Source organism: Branchiostoma belcheri, unplaced genomic scaffold, assembly GCF_001625305.1.
Source record: "Branchiostoma belcheri isolate BF01 breed outbred unplaced genomic scaffold, Haploidv18h27 scaffold1, whole genome shotgun sequence".
NCBI classification, from domain to species: Eukaryota; Metazoa; Chordata; class Leptocardii; order Amphioxiformes; family Branchiostomatidae; genus Branchiostoma; species Branchiostoma belcheri.
In genome coordinates, this window is record NW_017802379.1 from 426188 (window position 1) to 452828 (window position 26641).

Here is a 26641-nt window from a genome sequence, read left to right on the forward strand (position 1 = left end):
ACACTGCGTTAATCAACAGTCCATACCGAACCAACCGTCAGTAGCCATCAAACCGGCATACAAACATATTACGCACATAACTTTCATACTACACACAAACAAATAACCTAAACCAATAGAAAAAAAAAACCCGGAGGTTTGAAATCTACGATTTCCCTTGTTCAAATTATTACTACAATCAGATAGATGTTGGATTCATTAGAGCGATACCAAAGGCAGAGAATCTGCAACAAAATGAAGACGAAAATGTTATTATAAGAAAAGTGGGCGGGGCATAACGGTCCCACGGTTCTTCATAAAGCAAGAGGTCCCTTTTATAACCTTTTTGATTAATAGAGCCAATAAAGGCAGATGATAACATTGCATTTAGTATTATACTACGTCAGCCCCCAACAAATAAACTTTGGTTTCTCAGCTCAGCTGAGCTGTGTGTGACTGTCACAGATCACAAGACACTTCACACTTCATTATTCATTACAGAATTACTTTGGAAATTTACAACATTTTGATTCTGTATTCTAGAGAATGACCTGGTCATCAACTCCAAAGACTTCCCCAGTGCAAAAGTTGGGGATGTGGTGGAGATCTACCAACCAGAGGAACCAAACAGGTACACATATCTTACAGCTTGCCTTTATGGAGGAATACTGAATGTAATAAAAAGTTTGTCACAGAACTATATGTGATATTGTACCATATTTTGTTAAGTCTTCTACTTACTGTAATTACACATATAAAATGATAGCTGTACTATCACAATATTGATGTGATGTGAAGTGTTTTATTTAATTCTATTGTACTGGTTCAGCCGTGAGACATACATGTACAGCCAGCCAGTGCTCCCCAACTGGCAGGTGGTTATCACTGTTTCAGTTTTGGTATTCTCTATACTGTAATTTTTTTGTGTGTCTTTACAGGCGTCTGCTGCTACAAGTTAAAGCTTTGAAGGGAGATTCTCAACAGAAAGGTCAGAGTCAGAGTTCACTGTTTTTTTCCAGCCAGTGTTCAAAGATCATGTAAAGTTGCAAAAACAAGAAAACACCAAATTGTGCATTGATAAAACATTCTCTATTTTATAGGTATAAGTGTAGACAAGACTGTGGCCAATGTGTTCCAGCTCAGGCCATTCATTGATGTGTGTGTCAACTTTGTCAACCCACAGGTAGGAATCTCTTTACCACAATTGCAATTAAGCAGTCAAAACATCACAGTTTTTGGCAAGGCTTTAGGGGCAGAAGGATTCTAGGCTGTGCTAGATAAATTTTCAATTTTTTGGTGAAGATCAAATAGTAAATACAATCCTACAACCATTCTCTGAAAAATTAGAATAACTGATTTGAGAACTAAGCTTGCAATACATCAATCTTAGAAAGAAGAGGATTCTAACTTTAAGGATGAATGTTTTACACTAAAATTACAGGATGTTGCCCTTGACCTTGTGGAGCTGACGTTTAAGGACCAGTACATCAGCAGGAGTGACATGTGGAGGCTGAAGAAGAGCCTGGTAGGTTTTTATTTTTTTATTTATTTTTTCTTCTCCACAGTCTGATATTGTTTCTTTTGGTTCTTTCAGTTTTGTTTTCTGTTTGATACTCCTTCCACTTTTCTCTTCTTTCTTTCTTTCATTTGTTCTTTCCTTATTTCCGCTCTAGCAATGCAATATGACATTTATATTCAGGTCTTGTAGGGTTTGAAATATTATAGCCAAGATGCCATAATTGTACTCTTGTCAATTCTTGAGACATGGTGAGAAGGGATGGTGTCATCAAAATGTTTGTTTTTTTGTCAAGTTTCATTGATGAAGCCTCATCTATCATGATCAGATCATTGGTACGGTAATGGTACCATTCGGAAGATTAAAATGGAATAGAAGACATTTTGATGACCACCTCTTTTCAAATCATAACACATCCTTATCTATACCTTGCTGTGGTAAGAGGTTAAATTGTTTGACAATAGATATTAAATTGATTACATTTTGATATTGATCTGATTACATTTTGTTCCTAGGTCAATGAGCCGAAGTCAGCTGAGGCATGTTTCCCACTTCCCTTTTCCCTGTGGTTTGACACATCTAGAGCCCGGGGTGGTCTCAGAAGTTCTTCCTATTACACTCAGAGACACACCATTTTCATTGTTAACATTCTAAAAAGTCTTTTCAAGTCCAACATGTTGCATATTGGTGGCATCAAATTATTTTAAGCCTGTGGAAAGAGCTCTGTCATCCTTCATAAATGAAAAGCAGACAGTCAGATTCAATGACAAGGACATGATAGCAAGAACTCTGAGACCCCAAAGCTAGCCCCTAGGGATGTAGCCATCATGTAGGCCTGTCCACATAATGCACCATTATATATGTACTAGTAACCTTGCACATTTGTGAGTGGTAACCCTGTGAGTGGTAACATGGCTGAATGTCTACTTTTGCACTGCTGCTGCGTTAGACTTGTGTGGTTCAAAGAAAATTCAGTTGAAAGAGGCTTGAGAAAACATTAAAAAAACATAAAATGTGATGATGAGATTTAAATTTTGACATGATTCCATGAGTTTTCTTTGAACCCATGGGCAGATTTTCTGAGTAGGATGATCATCATGTTCTGGTAATATATAATAACAATGTTGTGTTTTGTTTCAAGGAAAGTTTTGTTTAAAGACACAGAAAAAAGCTATCTGTGTTCTTTCTATGGTTTAGGAATGTTTGTATAGTTGTAGTTTGTCCAAATTGTGAATCATCTTCAGACCATCTTATTCACAGCTGTTCACTTTTCTTTCAATACAACCACCATTTCTATACTAGCCTGATTACCAACTTACTTAAGCTGCCGAGTCTCTTTTGTCCTATCCACAAATATTAGAATTGCATGAAGCTGGTATTGGTTTTCCAAAGTCATTTATTGAATTTGATCTGAAACCACCCCAATTTATTTCACGGTTTGTTTCTATCTACATGTATTTTCACCTTGAAAAAGTGACAGCTGTCAATCACTTGTCTGAAGTCTGATAGCTCATCGTCTCACCTGTGTTTCTTGTGTTCACCTACAGGTGAGCACATGTGCATATATCACCAAGAAGGTGGAATTTGCAGGGATCAGGTCGGTATATTTTTTTAGACAGGGCTGTTCCTTGATGTTACAAAATGGCTGCCTTTTATGGTTATACCGGTAGCAATGCTTTTTTTGTGAAAATGACTAACGTCTTGCTTTTTGTGCTTATTTTCTCTGTTATTTTCTCTACCCTTGCAGAGCCCAGATTGGTGAATGTTGGATGAGAAGTGAAAAGGTTGGGAGTGGAGTCATAACAGAAGATACCAAGGTATGAAGTTTTTTCATTGTTCGTAAGATATGTCAAACTTTTGATTAGAATCAAACTCTTTCCACACCTTGTATTATGTGATGGCATACATGTACATGTGAGAAAAGATTAAGCTAGACTGAATATCCCCTTGCAGATTGTGTTCCGGTCATCGACTTCCATGGTTTATCTCTTCATCCAGCTGAGCAGAGAAATGTGGGAGTTTGACATACATGGTGAGGGCATGCTCTAGCTATTTATAATTACATGTAGTCACACAGTACTGGTCACTATGACTAAGCACATCAGCAGGACAGTTTCTGTTGGATGTTTGGTCAACATTGCATCAGAATTTTCCAGTTGTAGAAGATACTTTTAAATTTTCTGACACAACATTTGAAAGTTGTGGATGAGATGTCATCCTTAGTATGCGAATAAAAAGTTTCTGCTGAAGTGATACGCTCAATACATTCTGGGTTTCCTGTAGGTGACCTGTACTGGGAGAAGGCCTGTATGTTCCTGAAGGAACTCTTCACCAGGTGGAAGGTACATGTATGAACAATTGTTTACCACTAGATTACTTGCATGATATAATAAGTATTTTTTTTTGTCAGATGTACGGTGAAAGATTTGTGAACGGAAGTAAATGTAGATGCTGCTTGTAATTTACTGTATATCAAGAAAATGCAGTACAGTAGTATACTTGGTTTTAAACTTTTGTTTATTCCCCCAGGAGAACAACAGTAATCATGAAGTGACCATTGTGGTCTTCTCAAGAACATTCTATGATGCTGATTCTGTAGGTGAGTTCATTATCAAACAGTGGAAAATGCATTTCATCTTTATATACCTTGATTCCCTCTTGAAAATGTTTAAAAATGAACATTTAATGAGATTTTCTTATGCCTGTCCCTTAGATGACTTCCCACAGTCTATGAGGAAATGTCTTCAAGTTGACTACAAGGGGAGAATATGTGAAGACTTCTATAGGTAACTGTATAACTTTCTAAGCTTCTTCACATGTTTTGCTGGTTCTTGAGAGTTTTAGGCATCCATTCACTGAATATTTAGCCTGGATACCATTGTAATCGTGTTTCTGCTGTACCTGAACTTGCAGGGTTGTGGCTCAGGCAGAAAGGATGGAAGACTGGAGCCCCATGTTAGTCTCTTTGAAGAGACACTTTATTGAGTACCCTAACAAGACCAGATACTGCAAGGATGGTGAGTACAGGGTTTTAGTATCATTGGAAACCTTGAAAGGTTTATGAGGGTTTAAGATATGCGTATATAGTGAAAAATCTAAACTGTATATCAGAAAGTACAGTGTGTTACGAAATTTTGATATTTGAAGGGTTGTTTTGTTACTTACAGAGGGTTGTCCAGTAGGCCACAACTCCACTGCAGCCCAGGGAAACTTCCTTGAGGCCATCAACATGTCATTGAATGGTATGTAGATGTTGTGTCCGACAATTGTAAATCATAACTGACATTGTAAGTGAATGTTATTAGTCATAGCTGACATTGTAAGTCATAGCTGCTTGGGATAAAACAGATTTGATTCACTTTTGCAGCCCAACATTACCAGTTGGTGTCCAAGAGGACTAGCAGGATACAAGCATATGAATTTGGAATTTCATATAAATAAACTGTTTCTAAACTCCAGTCTTGTTTTCTCTCTTGCCACAGTGTTTGAGAAACATTTCATTGCCAGAAACTTCGACCGTACGGGACAGATCACGGTGCTGATCACGCCGGGCGCAGGCGTGTTCGAGGTGGATCGAGAGCTGACCAACATCACCAAGCAACGCATGATTGACAACGGGATCGGCAGCGACCTGGTGTGCCTAGCTGAGCAGCCGTTACATGCAGTACCGTTATTCAAGGTTAGGGGGCGCTTTATGCACAGTGCTGCCTCAGAATTCCCAAACGTAGCATGCTAGCAAACTTTTAAGTGTTTGAAAAATGGGGTTTAATAGTTACTGTAGTAGTATTCTGACTACACACTCATATTCATTGAGTTACAGTCATACCTCAAAGTATGTGGTACTGATACATGTTTCAGCACCAAGGACAGGCACAGTGTTTGGTACTGATACATGATTCAACACCAAGGACAGGCACAGTGTATGGTACTGATACATGATTCAGTACCAAGGGCAGATACAGTGTATGGTACTGATACATGATTCAGCACCAAGGACAGGCACAGTGTATGGTACTGATACATGATTCAGCACCAAGGACAGATACAGTGTATGGTACTGATACATGATTCAGTACCAAGGACAGGCACAGTGTATGGTACTGATACATGATTCAGCACCAAGGACAAGCACAGTGTATGGTACTGATACATGATTCAGCACTAAGGACAGACACAGTGTATGGCACTGATACATGGTTTAGCACCAAGGACAGGCACAGTATATAATACTGATACATGATTCAGCACCAAGGACAGATACAGTGTATGGTACTGATACATGATTCAGCACCAAGGACAGGCACAGTGTATGGTACTGATACATGATTCAGCACCAAGGACAGGCACAGTGTATGGTACTGATATATGATTCAGCACCAAGGACAGACACAGTGTATGGTACTGATACAAGGAAAGATATGGTGTATGGTACTGATACATATTTGTCACTTTACATTACATGAAATACACATGTTTGCCCTCCACCACTCTAAAACATGAATGAACATCTTAAGAGTTTTTCTGTCTTTCCACAGTTTCATAACAAGTCAGCTGAAAACTACCTTGGAGATGACTACAACATCCCACACTGGATAAACCACAGGTAAGCACAGAACTCCCCCTGGAAGACTACAATAGTGGAATCACCCAGATTTATCATTTGTCTAAAACTGGTACATTTATTACTAAGTAGAATTCTAGAGTCCCTATTGGTAGGATATTTGGTTACCAGGTAAAGTCTGATAGACATAAGTATAAAACAACTAAATACCTAGACACCTAAATGTTACTACATGTAGTATCCAATATACAGAAATAGTTTGTCCTTCCTGTATCTTAATATAGTATGTGAACTTTGGAACTGCAGTTAACACATGCTCTATTCTGGGTAATCAACATACAATGTAGTGTCCCATGCTCCATGCCATGTAATTCTGTAGCAGTAGCTTTGGTCCCTGCTAGCATTGATATTATTAGCTTTATATACAATCATGGCTTTTGAGGGTCTTTGGGAAAAATTCATGGAAGTGTTGTTTTCTGTTTGCTGATTCTTATTTGTGCTTATGTGGCCCCATCCAACTTGCTACTTATTACAGTATCATTGGTAAGACATCAGAATTTAGGTTTTGTCACCACCTGAATGACAAAGCTGTAGACTTGGACAATTTAAGTGCTGAAATTCTTGTTGCAAGTTCTTAAAAGAAAAGGGGGTTTTCCTCACAAGGACTCATTCATTTGGAAGGCAAATACATGAACATGCACAACAGTGAGTCTCAGAAATTCATGCCTCATGCCAGTCAAAGGCTTCTGTTCACCTTTCCTCTTTTCTCTTTACCTTTCCCGTCTTCTGTAACAGTTCATGATTTCCGTTGTCCTCCCCTGTTAGCTAATTTTCTCCAAAGCTTCCTGCCTGGCTGCCTGCTGTATCTGCCTTTTCCACTTCTCTGCTCTTAACCACTCTAAACTCGGGACACACAGTAGACTCCTGACTTACGGCCCCTTTACTAATCTAGAATGTCTTTGTTTGTGCCTCTGTGCTGCTTTACTGGTTACTGTAGCAGGTTTCCGTAAGTGTAGAGACCTTTCTTACCTTCTGATCTTCAACTCTGACCTTTGTTCCACCTTTGACCTCCTGCATGCCCCCCAAGATCCTCTGGAATTTCTGTACTGCATTTTGTATGGTTTGTCCCGTTTGGTCTTTGTTTTTTTCTCGATTATTAAAATGGCAAAATCCTAGACCCTATCTTCACATCACAGTTCTTTGAGATTATAAATTTACAGGAACACTTTGGGCTTCCATGAACACAAACTTCTAGCTGCTGAAGGTTCCAAAAGGGCAACAGGTGTTTAGATATACCTTCTCTCAGAAGTCTCAAGTGTGGTGAGTGCGCTGTTAAACAAGTTGTGTGCTAACTTTTTAAGATATATAATGTCTACTCTTCCCGTAACCAAACAGGTATTTGATTTCAGCCAGATGAGGGCAAGGCAACATGACATTAGGGTAAGTGGTGGTGGTACAGTTGTGATCTCATTATGTTGTTTTGAGGTGTTGAATGTTGAGGGTGCGTTTGTATGACTCAACTGCAGCTTCTACGCCCCCAAGAGCACAGAGAGCGGGTCCACAGGGTTTGTGCCGAGAATCAAGATGGCAGAGACCAAGGTAACAGTTACTGATTATCTACATTTTTGTGCAAGCAAAACCTACTTTTTACACAGTCACCATCTACATACATTGTAGCCATCTTGTACTTTCATTAAAGAAATAATAGAGCTAACTTATTGATTTTCTGTGCATTGTCCTGTACAGTAAACTGTTGTGGGGGCATTTCAACCATATTCTTGAGTAGCAGTTTTAGATTAGTCTGACTTTACAGTACATGTTTTATGCTTTAGTAACAGTGTGTTAAATGTGTACATACTATAGAGACTTAAGTCTACTTTGTTGCTCCACAGCCTGACTGGAAGGGTAGCAAGGATGGAGGTCTCAATGGTAATGCACAATCTTCTTCCACTTCCACAAACTCTGCTTTTGATAAACTTCTTACACCCTTTTTAAAGCTATACTGGCAAGCCAGATACAGATACAGGTCTTTTATTACATACATGTAGGTCTTTACATGAGAAACCCCACCCCCAGTACTGACGATGCTCTGAGCACCATGGTAGACTACGATGAGTATGATGCCCAGGTCTTCAAGAACCCTGCAAGGAGCCTTGGAACAAGGTGGGAAGAAACTTTTACTGTAGATATGTGTTGTTCCATGCGGCGTATTTGAAAAGTGAACTGTCTGTGGGACATCTGTCAGTGAATAGATTCATGAAATTATGAGATAATAATTACTAGCCTCTATCAGGCACAGCAGATCACTGGAAAAATAGTAGAAATTGGCCGAATAGTATACCCTGGGTGGCAAAATGTACCCTCTCTGGCAGGCTAACTCCTCAGGTATACTATTCCCTTTATTTTGGCTAATTTCTACTACTTTTCCAGCGATCACCAGTGCCTGGTAGAGGCTAGATAATTATGTATATGTATTACTGATTGACATAGAGAATTCTTAATCTTGACCTGGTTTATCTTGACAGCTTCCCGCGGACCTACGGAAAGAGCCTGATGCGACACTCATCAGACGATATGCTGGAGGCGAAGGCTCACGCTCAACTCCGCGGGCGAAACCGCCACGCTTCGGACGACCATCGCAACCTCACCTCCAGCGTTAGACAGGTGATGATCGTGATGCTACACCAGCCCAGTGATACCGCTTCATTTTGCATGCAATTTAGACTCGGGATAGAGAAAAATCAGGAAGGCATATCTCGATTTGAACCTTTGTTCATCGTTTTTATTGAAACATAACACTTCTTAGTTGAATAATTATGGTAAAACAGGTCTGCATGCAGTTTGTTATGCAAAAGCATGAAACAAAATACCCTTAACAAATAACACTCTACCGTACCATTCAATTACAGATTGATTCAGATGCATGATTAGACCAAATGTGAATAGCATGTACATGTAGAACATTGCATGCTTTATACTGTGTGTTTTGGTGCCTTTGTAATGAGTTTATCCATGGCACTTTGATGACCACGTACTGTAGGAAAGGCAGCGACATAAGTCAGAGGACCTGCGTCACTCAATCAAACAGTTGAAGGTAACATCGTCAGCTCAGAGTTCATCTCTGCAAGCTCAGACCAGAAAGCTCCTCTGCCCTGTCGCACTGGTCCTTGCTCAGTATATCTACATGTGTAGCATTCAGCAGCCTTATAAAAGGCGTAACTGGTGTAAATTGTGTCACCAAATACACATGTGTAGCTGGTGCATGCTTGCAGCAAAATTACTTCTTTCAGCTTTTTGTAATGCGGGAGAATTTTTCATATTCATGTATATTTGGAGAACAGTTTACTTTTCATTATGTAATTTACCAACTTTACCAAATTTTGTGCTAATGCTGGGGAATATCTGTTGTAAGTCCTACTTCAAACTCAATGAGATGTGTATTTTCATCTGACCTTTCCTCAATGCAACCAGGCCAAATTGTTTGCTCATATTCTTAGAAAGTTATCTGACAAAAAATTCAAAAGTTCTACCCTATCTCTTTTTTGCAAGAAAGCTTGGAGACACATGCATGGCACTTTTCGGGGTTCATCGGATGGTGGCTTTCACCCTTTTTTTTTTACTGACTGTGTAAAGGTCAAAAGATGGCGTTGACTAAAATACCCGTAACATTTACTCAAGCTATCGAGGATATGATTTTGGAAACGGTTAGACGTTTCCGGTAGCGTCCGCTACCTTTAACCAGTGACACAGGTTTATAGGCATAACCTATTGATTGATATGCAAAGAAGTGTTGTTTTTTGACAAATCTTTTGTCATATCCACAGATCCAGTCCAGCCTGGCTATCAAGATCCCCCCGAGTCTCCCCCGCAAGGACAGCATGCAGGCCAGCTCACTCGGCTCACTACACAACTTCCAGGTCACAGGTCAGATCATACCTACATATGCTTGTCTTTATTCACTACTAGTATTTTTGGCTCATGCTAGAGCTAAAACCCATAGTACCCTCAGGTTAGAGCAAACACCAGTAGTACGTACCCTCTATTTCATGATAGAATCCTGTAGCTATTCACAGGATTCTATCATTTAAATTGAGGGTACATGAAGTAGGAACATGACTTTGGGCTTATCTAGCTAAAAGGTCTCAGAAAAGGGTTGTGTACAATATTTGTCCTCTTCCTTCTGTGCAGCAATAACTGGTTTTGATGATATACTTCTGCTACAATGTAGATGTCACTGTAAAAGCCACTGGTTGTTGAATAAAGAGTCTTCTTACAGTTTCTTACCAACCTAATGAAATTGTTCACCAACTTGAAGGTACTTGACATACATTGGCGCAGATTAGGCTTCCAGGTAATAAGATATGCCAGAAAACAGTTGCTCAAGCAACTGGATATGATTTGGAAACAGAACAACATACATTATTTTATGTTTTCCCTTCTGCTACAGACCATGAGGAGGAGACCAAGCGGTTTGTGGTTGGCAGCGCGTCTCCGACGGATCGCTCCAAGCTCTTCCCAGCAAGTGCATTTCCCAAGGTTCCCACACGAAAGAGAGCCCTCATCAACCCCTTTGCACCCTCGAGACTCCTGGTGAGACTCACATCCAACCGCAGGAGGTGGACCCACACATTCCCTCTGGGTAAGACTGGATCATTTATAAGGAAAGTTATTATTTACTAAGAATTTGTGTTAAGAAAAGTCATTATTAACCAAAAGGAATATTCAGCAAAGTGAAGATCACTGAGTTATTTGAAATTGAATCTCGACATCTCTTTTCTCATCTATCCCTTAGTCTAGTTATTTGACAGTTTGGGCACTACAGAAGATTTGACAACCATTTTTTTTTTTACATTTCTTGGTTTCCTGTTCTTATGATGATAAAAATGAAACAAATGTCTTGCCAGGCCATTATCTGCCATGATTCACCACTCATTTCCGTCGCCTACTCCCACAAATGTGAAGCATAAAACTTAAAAGCAGCTTAGTAATCCAGAAAGACTAAGTTTTTCTCCTTACTTTCCTTAAGATTTTTTATCATTCACCAACATTTACAATTCGCCGCTCCCAGGACCCACAGGGGAGGCCATGCAGCATCATCATCACAAGAAGTCACCCGTGCCGGAGGAACTGGCTGTTGCCATGGACGCAACCTCTCCCCCCTCTAAGGGCATGTTGGACGCCAACATGGCGGCTGTGGAGGCAAGGAGGCAAGCAGGACTGGTCAGGTATGGACTGTTCTATGTTACAAGTTTCTGCATATTAGAGTTATAAAACTTAAAGTTAGATTAACCTTATAAGTAGAGAAATTTTCTTCTGTATTCTATATCATTATCATCATCTGGTCGCAAAGGTCTCACGGATGACCCTGTTTATCTAGCCCTGCTATCCTTCATGGTGTTTGGCAGGTCTTCATAAGGCCATGTTGATTTGATTATATGGATGACATCCGCGCGCGCATGAATTTTCGGCCGTTTCCAAAAAAAAAAAAAGTTTTCAACCATACTGTAAATCGTGCAAAACAGTTGCTAAATGAGCAAAAATATACCATAAGTTGCAAGGAAAACATTTAGAAACGATACCAATGTCGTAGAATGCCAAAATCAAAGGAAAAAAGACAAAAATGTAAAGAAATGAATTCGAAGAGTAGATTATTCGCCATAACATATTCTGTGCCATTTGTTCAACCTTCATGACCACGTAGATTTCATAGTGAAAGCAACTTTTTTTTTTGTCAAAACTTTTTTTTATTCGCACGCGCGCATCAGTTTTGGGGTTCCCAGAGGATGTCATCCATATAATCAAATCAACATGGCCTAACTCTCATCCAGTGAAATGCAACAGACCTAGTCTTGTCTATGTATTCTACATAATGTATGTTTCATTTATGGCACCAGTTTCTTCATTCACCTCAAAACACTTTCCTCATGACTATAAACTCCAAGTGTATGTTAACCTTCCCCTTGCTTAAGTGGCCTTTGGCACCACATCTGTGCTGGTTACAGGGTTAGGCAACAGGGAGAAGGTTAGCTATGTCAACTATGACTTGTTTAGCTATGTTAACCATGACATGTTGCTATGTTGTGATCTGTAGTGAGGAGAGTATGGAGAATCTGCACAAGTCTGCGAGTCTGTCCAGTCTGGGCAGTGACCAGGGAGGCGGGATGCGCAGGGTGGACTCAGCCGGCAGTGTGTCCAGTGTCATCAACACTTACGAGATGTCAGGTGACTTATAATTAAGACACTCATGCAATAAAGCCATGTATGTGGCAAGCAAAGTGGCTGAATGACAGATTGCATTCCATATAATTCCAGTGTAACAGGCCAGAATGTACCCCATGCCAGTATGTTTTCTGGTTGAGGTACATTTGTACATTCTGGCCTGTTACACTGGACTTCAAAGGAATACTACAGACTCCACAGCTATCAAAGTAGTTTATATAAACTATGTGACTAAGGTCAACAAGACAGTTGAGTTAAATTTAACTGCTAATATCATTGTTTACATTGTATTCTGCGAAGAATTAATTATGTTGATTTAACATATCATGAATGCCCCTATATCATTCTGTTGACGTTTGCCAGATTTTGCTGGATGAATTTTATAGTTTAACATAATTCTTCTATTTCAGGGCAAGAAAAAAAATTAAACTAATAGTTTGAGTAACCTCTAGCTGTCATTTGAACCCTAACGTTGTGTGGAGTTGTTCTATTAGTTCTAATTATATAATAAAAACTGTGACTCTGAGATATTCATGTGTGCAAACTTTTAACTATCTTTCCAGCTACCCAGTTCTAAAACAGATCATTTTGAACTACCCTAAATCATAGGCATTTTCATGCCATGTCTTTGACAGGGGTGCTTAGTTTTTTTCCTTGATTTCTACTTACTAACCTCTTCCTTGGTGCCTTTTCCTCCCGTTAACAACACCACTTACACCATGGACATAGTAACTCAGTACTAGTACTCACTTCAGCTCAGCAGAAAGAGTAGTGCAATAGCCATTATACTTACCTATCAGTCATCTGCCATGCATGTATTATGATTCGTAAAGACCAACAGGTAGGGTTTATTTTGGGGTGATATTTAACTGACCACCTTGAATATGAACTACAATGTAATTGATATTGATATGAAATGTGTAATCAAAATAAAAAGGCTGGTCTGAGGTTGGGATATAGCAAGTGTGAGATGACATCTAAGCTGCAGTACTTCAGCAGGGTGAGTAAAACTTTAACTCAAGGCACAGCCACATTTGTTGTAGGCCGTCATACAATTTCTAATTTTCAAACTGATTGCAACAGAACAAACAGCTAGCTGAATTTTGCAGGCTACACATGCATGACAGTCCAAAGCATGCCCAGAAAGATTATCCCCATAAATGGGCTAAAAGGTATATCAATGATATCACAAAAACTCAATAATCTCAAAATACTCAATGCCCCCATTTTGATCGTACGGCAGTTTTTGATTGTACGGCAGTTACACAACATATGTGGCCGTAGCCACTATAGCTAGATACAGCTAGATAGGCCAGTCATTCTGCTGAGCTGAAGCTGATCCGTCTGTGTTGATCAGGGAGGGGTGGTGGTGGAGTAACGAGCTATAGGAGGAGTGGGAGTAACCTGTCGTGGCTGTGGGGGATGACTGGGGATCAGGAGTGGACGCCTGACCTGCAGACAGGTAGTCTACAGTAGAGCCCAGGGGCAGTCTCTCCCAAACACCCTCCCTGCGAACTTCACACACAATCTGATGACAGATGCTCTTTCATCTGAACTCCTTTTGCCACTGTTGATTTCCCCTACTTTGCCCCAGCTGGGGTGACCCGCTGGGGAATAGAGGACTGAGACCGCCATGAAAGTGAAAAAAAAAGTTATTTTACTCTGAAAAAATTTTTTTTACCTGTGAAATGTGCAAGAATCTGATGCTCTGCACTGCTTTAATACCTAGTGGTGGGAGTTTAGTAGGTCTTTGAGAAAAAAGTTTTAAAATTATAAGAAATCATACAATAATTTTTGTTCATTATTATGACAAGTGAAAATGGTAGACAGTTGGACAGTTTTTCTTACCAGCTTCTATCTAAAGAAGAGTAAGAAAGTTTTGATAATGCAGATAAATTCCAAAGTGTTGAACATTGTATGATCTCACTCCTTGTTAAGGAGACAGAAGTTTGTATTGTGGGTGTTTGGGACAGATGTCAGGCTTGTGTGGGTCTGTAGGTAGATTAATAACAGACTTGCTTTTAGTTAGTTAATTTTCTCTTCCTTCTCCTGCTCTGTCTCTTCCCTCTTTTTTATTTTGGACATTGCGTATCACATGGCTGATCAAGTGATTTAGCAGAAAAATGCTTAAATCCGTTTGGATAATTTCCATGATTGGTACCTTGGAAAGATTAGTACATTAATACATGATTGTGTACAGTATTATGTAATAGCCAATGCTATCATATTTGTGGGTAAAACTAAATGCCAGACTTGTTAGCTTTAATTTTGAATCTGAGGCCAAGGAGTGATTGTTAGGGACGGACTAAAGCTAGTGGCACCTGTACTACATGTAACATTATGTATGGTTAACGATAGCCTCCACCATGCAGGCCTTCCTAAAAATCATAAGAGTCTGACTGGTCAAGGGAGTGGGTCCATTGTTAAGGTTTCATTTCCATCTCCTGAGCAAATGAACCCTGGTGGCAAAACTCCCTAGCCAGGCCAATTATTCTCCCAATTTGGCTAAATTTTACTGTTTTTGAACCCGCCTTGTTAGTCTGGTGGAGACATTGTGTAAGTGTAGGCCTGCAAGTAGGTTGTGTTTTGCAAACATTTCCTCCTGTATGCAGGTGTTGACTGGAAGTCACTAGCAAATGAATTCTGATGGCTACAATGTACAATGTAAATTTCCCTATATAGCCTTGCCAATTGTTGTTAGAATTCCTATTTGGCCAAATTTTAATGTTTTTGAACACAAGTTGTTAGTCTGGTTAGGGTTTTGCAAACATTTCCCCCCGTCTGTAGGTGTTGACTGGAAGTCCCTGACCATGCCCGCCTGTCTCCCCATCACCACCGACTACTTCCCTGAGAAGCACAGTCTGGAGTATGACTACCTGGAGTCCAACTATGACTTACTGGCAGACTTTGAGGACAGCATGGAGATGAAAAATATGTAGGTCAAGTACATGAGCTGTCACCAAGTACAGTAGGGACATTTATCATTAGATAGCTTAAAACAATTTTAGAGTTAGATGTTCAAGGGTTACATGTAGGTGTAACAAGTCGTTTGGTGTAAGGTAGCCGGCTGCCGCCATGCCGCGTGCATGCGAAGCTGGTGTGTTACACCACCGAAGGGCGGTTATACCGGCTATACAGATACAGAAGCTGGTGTGTTACGCCGAAGGGCGGTTATACAGATACAGAAGCTGGTGTGTTACACCGCCAAAGGGCGGTTATACCGGCTATACAGATACAGAAGCTGGTGTGTTACGCCGAATGTCGGCCGAACATACAATGTACATGTATGCTGTACTTGCGTAAAACCCGTAATGTATTGTGCATAGCACATCGGTAGAACGTCTCATTTGTATTTGCGTATTTAAGATTGACATCCCGTCTTGAGTTTTTAAGTGTTGTGTCTGCAATGGTCAAAATTCTGATGCAATGTTGTATTTCTTACAGGGAGCCAGTTAGCCACACAAGACAGACCCTGAACACACAACAGGTCTTCACAGAGCTGATTTCACAGAGACTCATGCAAGTAAGTGGACAAGTTTAATTTACATGTATGTGTATACAAATATGGGTCCATGCAAAGACCACAGCAAAGAAGCAAAATCTGAAGTGTGAAGACCATGTGTCATGGTCATCAGGACTAGCCAAAACTGTTCTGCAAGGAACAGTACAGGAAGGAAGAAAGAAAGAAAGAGGGGTAGGAAACGGAAAAGACTTGAGGAGTATATCAGGTTATTAACCAGCATGACACTAAGCAAAATGTTGAGAAGAATTTGGAAAACCAAGAAGGGTGAAGAAAACAGGTTGTCAGATCTTCTGTGGTGCCCATTGGTCAGATAATAAGCTCAAGTGATAGATGAGATGCATAGTGCTACAATATATATTACCAACATGTTCAGGCAAGAACATTAGTTTATAATGTTTACTCCAAATACTTAAGCTTCTTTTTTTCTGCAGGGGTTCCAGCTGATAGTTTTGCCTAAGGACTCTCCTCTATCTGTGCCACAAGGCCACACACCCCTCAGCAGCAGCCCCCGATTCAGTATCTCACGCAGGAAACACAGGAGTGAAGATCAGGTATGACTTTGTAGAACCTATGGGGCCTTCTGAAGAAGACTTTATGTATTTCTTTTGTTGCTTATAGCAAATCTTTACATTGACATTTGCAGTTATCATTATTGTAGTACTTGTAGTACTGGCTGAATTTATGTACATGATTGTACGTTCTGCCAATGTGCTTTGTGTACATGTCTTCTAGATCCCATTTTGTCACTTAGGGCCATTTCATTCCATTATGTGACAGGGGTCTTTAGGAATTTCTTGTTTTTGTTCAACTTGTCCAAATAATACTGTAACATTAATTCCAAGAATTGCACAATCAAAGTCTCTTACCTTCCCTCCCTTCCCTCCGATACCTGATGTGTTACAGTATTATTTGGACAAGCTGAACAAATAATACTGTAACACTTGTTCTAAGAATTGCTCACTCCAAGTCTCTTTCCACCCTTCCCCCCGATACCTGATAGACCAGAGATCTCTGTGACTGATGCCAGCATGTCTGTTCTTTGTGTGCCTCCCCCTGTCTTACAGCCTTCCCCTACCACTGGTCTCCACCCCTCCCCCGACCGGACTGACTCACACCACCACCACCTCTCACCAGGAGCCCCTAATGTCAGGACACAGCTCATCAAGAGCCTCCCTCATCAGGGCGGGGTTGTAAAGCCACCCAAAACCAGCACCCCCCTTGTACCCTCCCCCCTGCGAGGCTCACACCCCCCTCCTCCTCTGACCACCCCCCCTGGGAGCCCTGAGTCTGTCTTTACCTCACCTGTTTCCTCAGCGGCGGTGTCCCCCACCACCACCACACATTCTTCCCGCCGGTTGTCGTTGGCAAACTTCCTCACCCCGTCTCCCAAGAAGAGCCGGCGGTTCTCAAGCCCAGCCGCTCCTGCCGCGGTCGTGACCCCTGAACTTAAAAAGCAACCCCCCCAGCTGTCCCAGAAGTCCCCCTCCCCCTCGGGCAGTAGTCTGGGCCGCCTGTCCCGGGATAGTTCCCCCTCCACCCGCTCCATATCGGGGGTGCTGGGCGGCAGCCCCACCCTGTCCCGCATGTGGATCTCACAGAGGAGAAGTAGAGAGGAGGTACCAGGTCTTCCCTGCTGGATGTCATGAGAAAGTCATGAAATGTCTTTGAGCTGTGGTTGTCGAGACAATTGTTAAAAGAATCAACCTTTATTATTAGCCTCTTGCAGGCTTTGGGAAGCAGCTAGAAAGAGTGCTTCAGGAGAGGCAAACTACATGATACTCTTTCGCAGACCAACTCCCCTGGCATGTTATCTGTCTATTTGGCCGATTTCTACTCATTCCAGCCACTTCTTGAAAGATTGATGGGCGCTACATTATTTTTACAATTAGACCATTTGGGAACTCAAAAAAGCTCAATTCTGACCTCTCATGACATCCAGGTATTGTTACAGTAACAGTTTCCCCTCCAATTCCCCCCATTCAGTTTTGACTTCATCATGTTCTTTATAAGTCTGTAATGTCACATGTACTAACCCTGTTCTATTCACTGTTCTACTTGTGTTTGCTATTAAGAGGTTAACCAGTTGCATTGATGTTGTGTATGTACAGTGTACATGCACTAAGTCTTGTATTTGTTCTATGATGAAAAGGTCCTAAAAACATGGACGGAAATTGTTTTGTCTGACACACAGTACAATGTTGTAGTACTACAACCACCTGTTTCAAGTTGGACAAAAGATGTTGTGATTTTGCCCAATCCTCCCTCACTGTAAAGTTGTTCCTTCTGTCCCTCAGGATGAGTACTGGTTAAGTATGGGGAGGAACTTCCACAAGGTGGTGGCCAGTCGCAGTCGACAGTCCTGTATCATCCATGTCACAAAATACAAGCCCAGGTACAAAAACTGTGGTGCAGTAGCTGTATCTAGCATATTCGTGGGATATTTTTGGTGTACATCACCGTATTTGAATGTCAAGTGTTTTTAGTCATCTGGAAACATTCTGGCACTCTCAAGAACTACCACATTAAGTGTTGGATCTTAAGAATTAGATCAAGGATGTTAGAATTTGGTGACTGTGAGATACAAGATATAATGTAATACAAATCAAAACACCTGTCAAATATATCTCTGAGGAAGGGGTCTGATAGACATTGAAACTTAAGCAGGTGAGACCTATTACTGGTTGTGTAAAAAGAAAACCCCAATATCTGATGTTTTACCAACCAGATTAAATTATTTTCAGAAACAATAGGGGATGTTGCAAAATTAGTATGGAAACTAGAAAGGCAGACATTTGCTCAGGAGCAAATGCAGCAAATGGCTTTACCAATACCACCATAAAAACAAAGCTTTTTTTCCTGTTGTCATCTGCCCAGACATCCATCCCACACCAACCCATGGGGTTACCGGTTCCGGTTGTGGCCGGTTTACCAGCAGGTGTACGACCCGGCCAGGACAGAGTTCCAGCACGACAATCTGGAGAACTACAACTGGAACTACCTGGACAACTACATCTGCAGCTCAGGGGGGGACGACTTCGACCTGATGGATGTAAAGCCTGAGTTACTATACATGTAGTAGAACTTTATTGCACAACAATTGTACGTTGTACAATGTATGGCAACAACTATTGAGCATAGTACAAAAAAGGTACCTCTCATTATCATTAACCACTGTGCATCTTTGAACTCATTATTAAGTATTCATTTATTTATCTTATCTTCAAAACAACTTGGTAGCCCCTACAACTACTTGTTGATTTCTGAAGAGGCCCAGAAAACATAGGACATACATGTAGGAAACATCTATGAACTACTGCTTCCTACATTAAAATGTTCATATTATATGTTACGTTGAACTTCTGTACTGTTGTTGGCTAGTTGAGCAAACCTGTCACAGTCAAGCTGATAAATCAAGTACAAACTAAGATCTTCTTTTTTGACAGTCGCTGAAATTCTGGAGGACAAGATTCCTCCTCCTGCCAGCCATGTCAGCCAGCACCAAGATGCTGTCAGAAACCCCTGACACGACGTTCGACGTCTACCCGGACCGGAGCCAGGAGGAGCAGCAGCAGATGGTGGACGGCTTCCTCCGCTTCATGGAGATCGTCAACAGGATACGCCGACCCGCCAGCAACAGGAAACAGAAGGTATTGTGGGACGGTTACGTTTGACATCACTTCCTGTTGCTCTGCAGTGTGTGTGTGTGTGTGTGTGTGTGTGTGTGTGTGTTCAGTGTTTCCTGAATGTCAGGCAAAGAAATGATTGTTGATAATTTGTGAAAAGATTCATGCTTTCTATTGTTGTTTAGTATTCCTCAACAGAGTTGAAGCAAGTAGCTATGCTTCTGCAATTCGGCTTTGCTATTGCTCGCAAGAATTTATGGGTGATGATGTATATCACCGTGTGGCTAAATACGCTTTGCTCAATACTCATGACTAATTCTCAAGTGCTTCATAATATAAATGCTATTGTCCTAACACCTTAACTAACTGTAACATGTTACATTAGGGCCCCACAGTCATAGGTTACAGAGGTAAGGTTGTGTTGTGTATTGATTGTTAATTCAGCAGGATCATGTTTGTCTTCAACAATCATACAGTTACATTACGGTATCTGATGTGTTTTTTTTCATCCATGCCATACCTGGTAGATTCTTGATTCCTGTATTCTCTGGCTACAGAATGTGGCAAAACTTATGCCCATCAAACCCTCATGTACTGCTCATGCTGTTGAACTTGATCTTTACTGATTATCTTTCTTTCTCTCTACCTAACTTAATCTTTCCTGCAGACATCTCAAGAGTTGATACTGTAATGTACAAACTTGCTTGAAAATAGCCTTATTCAAACAGCTACGTGTAACCAGCTCTACAATGCTATCTGATGTTTCTATCCTTAAGGGGGCACACCCCAGTTTATTTGGGGCCTCTTTTCGAAGCTGCACACCCTCAAATCTAGCGACCGTCTCTGGCGTGGAATAATTCGGAAGGAGAATAACTGTATATGGGACGAAAGGGTATCTCTTCAGCTACAAGACAAGCTGAGTTTGGTTTCTTCAACCTTTTTAAGTTTGGTAAAATCAACGGAAAAAACATTATTTTCACTCCAAAATTAATGCCCAAAATTGCGAATTTTCGCGTAGGATAATCCCACAAAAAAAAATTTTCCGGCAGAAATGACTGATGCTGGCAGAAAGACCCAAGCCTTGACTATACCCGAGTAAATTATAAAGAAAATTCTAGTACTGTAATTTTCTAAACAGTCCACGGCGCGAGGGGTTGCAAATCCACCCCTACGAAGCCACAGAGCGAAAACTAGGTCAAACGGGCGGATTACACTTGGCGCGCAAGGATACCCGGAAGTAAGGTTCGGAGCCAAAAGAAATTTTCACCCCAAAATCACCATTTCTTACACTCTTCGGCCATGTTAATGTTTAATGATACTTCGTGGCAGTTTATAAGAAATGTCACCTCAAACTTGGACCCTCAAAACCCTTTCGTCACTTTTTTACAACGGACTATCACGGACCCCGGTCGCGGAAGAACTGGGGTGTGCACCGTTAAACTGGCGGTGCGCCTTAATTCAGAGGAAAATGGAGCAAAAAGTTCTCAAACAGTTTATCAGTTTTTCTGAAATAAAAAGGAAATTATATAACACTAACTCAACATCTTATGATAACTTTAGCAATTAATCACAATATGCAAAAATCTGCCACCTATCATTTCTTTCATTGATAGCATTCAATACATAATTGATAAATACTGTACAGCCACCATTAGCCTGGGTGCCATTCTATTTCATTTACCAGGGCTCCTGTACTGTATGTCTACAAGTATGGGGTAGCCTACATAAGGAACCCAGGTTAACAAAATAGGATGGCGCCCAGGCTAAACCACTATATATCATTTTATACCGATTTGTATTCAGAAAATAATACAGGGCATCGCAAAATTCATGGGTTTGCTGCGCCATGTCCGCAACCATGAGCGGGAAGAGGTATTTTTATCTTAAGTTTATATCTACGTGTAACACACTTCCCTCTGTTAACACATGTTTTACTGTTTGTACTCACTTAACCTTGGTCCTGCCAAGGCTGTCTTTTGGTGGCACCAAATTTGTGCTGCTGACAGGGTTAGGCAGCAGGGAGAAGGTTAATATCCAAGGAGAGATTAGCAAGTGTTTTGTGTTACTTGTTCAGGAATATTCACAAAATTAGAATTGTCTTTTCTAGATGTATGTTGTACATCAACTGGCTACTTTCTTTCTCATGGTTTCTCTTTCCTTCCCTCTGCCCTACTTTAGGAACTACCACCGTGATGTTGATAACAGAGAAATACAAGTCCTTCATACCTCTCTAGTAACTTAATAGTACATTTTTGTACCTACCTAACACCCAGCATATACAGGTCTTTTGTGTCTATCTCTCTGTACTAACAAACTACACACTATTCTTGCAGCTTGTGTGCTACACACTGCTAGCCCTTCCACCTAAACTGCTCCCTAATGAAAGTACAGTACTAACAACTATTCTCTCTGCTATTTCCTGTGCACAGAGAGGAGACAGTAAGGAGTTGAGCACCCCTACATCAGGAGGAAGGAGACCAGGATTTAACCTGTCAGCCCCCACCACCCCTACAGCCCCTCTCTCCCCTCTACCACCTACAGAGAAGGATCAACAGTCACAACAGGCTAAGGTGAGCATAGAGAGCAGGGTTAAACTTTAACATATCAGCACCCACCACCCCTACAGCCCCTCTCTCCCCTCTACCACCCACAGAGAAGGACCAGCAGTCACAACAGGCTAAGGTGAGGACAGAGGAAGAAAAGGAAAGTGATCCCTATCCAGTTTAAGCTCTTGCACTGAAGAGCTACTCTTCCACCTGTCATGACAGAGAAGACAGACGCTACCTACAGTATTTACAGGTTCATTGTAACAGACTGAAAAATCCCCCGAGCTCTTTTCAACAAGTACAATGAACAGTGGACCACAGCTTAAGGTCCCATCCTAAGTACTAACCCTTTACAGTAGCGTTCAAAGTTCTGATACAACATTGACCATACATCCAACGAAAATCATGAAAAATCTGGGTCTCGTAGAGGAACAGTTCCTTTGTAAACATTTAAGTAGACATGCGTATATTTTCTGTTTTCTATACATCCCTTGGAATTCCCTCACTGTACGGTGGATGCCCGCCAAGTGTCTTCGGCTTATCTGTCAAATTGTGTGCCAAAAACACACCACACATTTGGTGCACCAATGTGCCAACATGTACACATTTGCCACCAAGAGCCTTTACTCTTTTTCCATCCATCAGCAGGTGGAGAGCTTCCCTGTTCCACCCTCCACCAGTGAGGTAGCTGTTGCCATGGTTATGGCCAACACAGAGAACACGGAGGACCTGATCAGTGACGCCATGGCAACCACCGTTACGGGGGAGGGGGAGGAGGCTGAGATGGAGCAGGAAGGCAAGCTGACCTTGACCTCACCTCCAGAGGTCATTATAGAAGCCATGAAGGACACAAAGCAAGTATTAATTTTGTGTCTTGCCATAAGCTTTTGGCAGGCTCATTTTGTAAGGATGGTTCACCACTTCTTGTTTTGTTATTATACTCATCTCCAACAAAACAATGTATAATGTTAACCTTCACTTAGTCTAGCCTAAAAACTACTGGTCTGTTTATTCTTACTCAAACATAGTCCTATATATGGTGACTAGCCCCTCCAACTGGCTACATAATGTAACCGAACACCACAGGCTGTCTGCTACAGCACCAGTTACCATCATCATGGTGAGAGCTGTCTGGTCCAGGTCATTGACTTTGTTTGGAACAGAAGAAGAAGAATAGTAAGAAGAAACAGAGCAAAACAAAATGTTCTCCTTCTGCAAAGGCAAACAAAGTAACCCACCTTCTGTCCCATGTCCAGCACTGGTGTCGGTTTTCTACCAGACCAGAGAGGCCTGCCAGCTAACAGTTTCATCAGTGCAGAGGCAGTGGCCTGGGTGTCAGAGGCTGTGGATGGGGTTGTCTCTCACTTACAGGCAGTGGAACTGCTACAGGTAAGAAGGCCTGAAATCCCCTTTGTGAACCCTTAAGTAAGTTAGAACTAGGTGTTGAGAAGCATTCTGTCATGTGCTTTGCGTCTAGGTAATTCATAAGGATGTTTTCTTGGCAATAAGTTGAATAACAGATTTGTATACTCGGTGAACAGTGGATCATTGTTTGCAGAAAGTCTGTAGTGCCCTCATGTAGTTAAGTCCAATTTCCTGTGTTGTAAACTACAGTTTTATACTTGCTTTATAGTGACTTTAACAACACGGATGAACTTTACAATTTCAACACAATCATTGTCACAGTTAGTAGTATTTTGCAATTTCTGCAAATACTTGAAACTTCTTTTACCACAGAAACTTGTGGAGGATCACTACATTGTGCATGCCTCGCTGAACCCTGGACACCCCTTCTGTAATGGTTTCTTCCTGTACTGCATCCTGTCAGAGGAGAACAGAAAGAGAGGTAAGACAAAAATCATGGCTGTTACAGGCATTCTGATTAGTCAGTCAAACTATGGTTGTTGTCACAGGCATTCTGATTGGTTATCTTTTTCTGGTATGAAATATGTGGAAGGTAATGTAATATAATAAAAATAACTGCCAGCTTACCTTTCCTCAAGACAAGAACTGTTTTCTTTCCTGCCTGCCTGAATTATGGTGCCTCTGGCTTCAGGTCAAAGTGCTGATTTGTGACGAGCAGTTCCAATTGTTTACTCTTGTTCTACTGACTGGAGTTACTTGTTGGTTTCCTGGCGCCCTTCCATAAGGCCACACCGATTTAATTTCTTGGTTAACGGATTCGCCGCTTCATTTTTTTCAGATTTGCAAATAAAAATAAAAATCCAGAATCAACTGCAAAATGCTCATATTTTGCCCTGAACAGTTGAAAACAGACCATTTCATCCTAGTTGTTACAGCTATTCCATCTTGTAATGCAATGGTATCATTAAAAGTTCAAATTCATTGTTTAAATTTTGAACCAGCCTGGCGTATTGACTTCATGGCTCCTATCGTACCATTTTGGGCCATAATACGATGCCTAGGCCTGTTTTTATTTTTGTTTTTTTGTCGCCCGCCCGCTCCATTATTTTTCTAGAAAAATCCGTTAACCAAGAAATTAAATCGGTGTGGCCTAAGGTCTCAGACCTCAGAGTTTTTCTCAGGTTTTGTAGCAAATCTGACCCTTTGGCCCCAAGGGCTGTCTAACATTGACCAGAATGTTTCATTATAATATGGTTGAAAGTATTGTCATGTGGCCTTGTAATAGAGTTGTTTGATAGTGTCTGTGTTTACTTTAAGTAAATGCGGTCTTTAAGACTCAATTTATAGGCGTCATTTACCTCATAAAACTTCAGCTTTTGAGAAGCGGTTCTCATTCTTCTGTATTTCTTACGTGAAGCTGCACAAAGTTTCCTGACTAATAGCTCAGAAACCAGCTAGGGCATCTTAGTTCTGGGTGCAGTTTGGGAAGGGGTGGTTGCTATTTTTTTCCTATTGGATACAGTGTTACTTACAGTGTCAGTGAAAATTTGTTATCAGAGATGTTTTTAAAAATCAATCACACAAGAAACTTGACACTATGAAACTTTTATTTGAAGTGACTTTTTTTGTTTTAAGAATGGTGCTGTTTCCCCTGTATGATACAGCACTAACCCTGTGTCCAGACTGATACAGTCTTAGTCTTATCATCAGTCACCACCACATCTCCACCTGGTGACATAGCAACAGCCTGGGGATCCTTCATACCTCTTACAATGTAAGAAAGAAATCTGCCATAACTGCCCTTTTTCACACAATGATTTCCTTTGTCAGCTACAATGATGTTTCCCTTCCCATCAACACAAATGCCCTCAGGATTTTTCAGCTGATCAGATCCCTCACTCCCAAACTTGAACTTGAAGTTCCCCTTTCTGTCCCAGACATGGACACAGTGATTGTTGCTGTCAGTGACCAGAATGTTCCCCTCCCCATCCACAGTGACATAACGTGGCCACCAAGGCTTTGGTGCCCTATGACCTGCCCCATATATCCCCACCTGATAACCATCTTGGTTAAACACTCGGAGTTGACCATTCTGCCCATCATACTCTGTAACAATCACCTGTTCTGTTGCCATAGATACAGTTATTCCACGGAACCATCTAATATCAGCATCATCAATAAATGGCAGATCTTTTGTGGCCAAACGGGTACCTTCCTTAGAATACTGCACTACACGATGCTTACTCACTACCCACAGGTTGTTATTTCTATCTACAGCAACATCCCATGGCGTACTACGAAGTAACTTTTCATCAGTGTCCCCTGGCAGACCTGTTGTGAACTCTCTGATATAAACACCATCCATTGTGAACACCTGGATTCTGCTGTTACCCCGATCAGCAATGTAAACCTCATTGTCTTGTGAGACAGCTACTCCACAAGGACCTCTAAATTCCCCCCTACCTGATCCATATCCCCCAAAGCTGACTTTCTCCACCCATGGTTGTCCCACCCTTGGATACTTTTGCTGACTTCCACTCTTCACTGGTTGCTTGGCTGTCAGCAGTGCCTCTATTCTGGCCTCCATGTTCTTGTTGGTCTCCTGAAGCTGCTCCATTGCTGTCTCCATGCTCATGTTGGTCTCCTGAAGTTTCTGCATTTTTTTCTTCATTTCTGTCGTCTGTTCTATGAGGATTTTCTCCGCTTTCTCATTTTTTGCTTTCTGCATCTCTACCTCCTTCATCATGGCATCTACTCCCTGCTTCATCTCAAGCTGAATTTTTACCTTTTGTTTGGATTTCTCTCTAGTTGTACGTACGGCTGACTGTACTTGTCTGTACTGCGTGGTGATGTCATCAGTCCCATCTGTACAGGGCTGGTCCTCTCTACCAATCACAAGGTCTCGGTCCTCTTGACCAATCACAGCCAGGTCTAGGCCTTTCAGGCTGCTGGAATGGTCCACATGTCTGCTGGGGGGTGGCATGGCCAGCAGGTTGTTGACAGAAGTGGTACTGTGCAGTCCTGTTCATTAGGAATGACGAATTTAATATGTATTAATGTTTGAGACTATAATTGTGGAGACAAAATTTACTGTTTGTATCTTTTATGCTAAGAGTGGTCATATTGGACAAATATACATGTATGCTACAGCACCAGTTACTATTGTGACAGGTGCCTGGTCCAGATCATTGGCCTTGTTTGTTTGGAGAGGAGGAAGGAACAGCAAAAACAATATATTTCATTGTGCAAAGTTAAGGTAAATTCAATATCTCTCTAAAACTTATTTAATAAGTTGTACATGTGGTTCGC

The 26641-nt window shown here is 41.2% G+C and overlaps 2 protein-coding genes across 2 annotated transcripts in view; one reads left to right on the forward strand and one right to left on the reverse strand.

Moving 5' to 3' along the window:
- The window catches only part of LOC109469986 (DEP domain-containing protein 5-like), a 34869-nt gene that overhangs the window by 1825 nt on the left and 6403 nt on the right, over positions 1 to 26641 (forward strand). The window contains 34 exon segments of the mRNA XM_019769137.1: positions 523 to 610; positions 918 to 967; positions 1080 to 1162; positions 1421 to 1504; positions 3043 to 3092; positions 3243 to 3312; positions 3449 to 3527; positions 3779 to 3837; positions 4025 to 4094; positions 4209 to 4281; positions 4409 to 4512; positions 4663 to 4737; positions 4978 to 5174; positions 6031 to 6098; positions 7466 to 7496; positions 7583 to 7655; positions 8105 to 8219; positions 8582 to 8720; positions 9881 to 9980; positions 10504 to 10695; positions 11125 to 11281; positions 12148 to 12278; positions 15063 to 15210; positions 15720 to 15798; positions 16230 to 16349; positions 16863 to 17414; positions 18093 to 18190; positions 18673 to 18847; positions 19242 to 19445; positions 21225 to 21293; positions 21851 to 21991; positions 22616 to 22821; positions 23224 to 23356; positions 23705 to 23813. Coding sequence (XP_019624696.1) covers positions 523 to 610; positions 918 to 967; positions 1080 to 1162; positions 1421 to 1504; positions 3043 to 3092; positions 3243 to 3312; positions 3449 to 3527; positions 3779 to 3837; positions 4025 to 4094; positions 4209 to 4281; positions 4409 to 4512; positions 4663 to 4737; positions 4978 to 5174; positions 6031 to 6098; positions 7466 to 7496; positions 7583 to 7655; positions 8105 to 8219; positions 8582 to 8720; positions 9881 to 9980; positions 10504 to 10695; positions 11125 to 11281; positions 12148 to 12278; positions 15063 to 15210; positions 15720 to 15798; positions 16230 to 16349; positions 16863 to 17414; positions 18093 to 18190; positions 18673 to 18847; positions 19242 to 19445; positions 21225 to 21293; positions 21851 to 21991; positions 22616 to 22821; positions 23224 to 23356; positions 23705 to 23813 — 4122 coding nt within the window.
- On the reverse strand, positions 24922 to 26360 carry LOC109466045 (RING finger protein nhl-1-like). Its single transcript, XM_019763584.1, has one exon. It carries the CDS (start codon positions 26313 to 26315, stop codon positions 24999 to 25001), a length of 1317 nt encoding a protein of 438 aa, XP_019619143.1. The 5' UTR covers positions 26316 to 26360; the 3' UTR covers positions 24922 to 24998.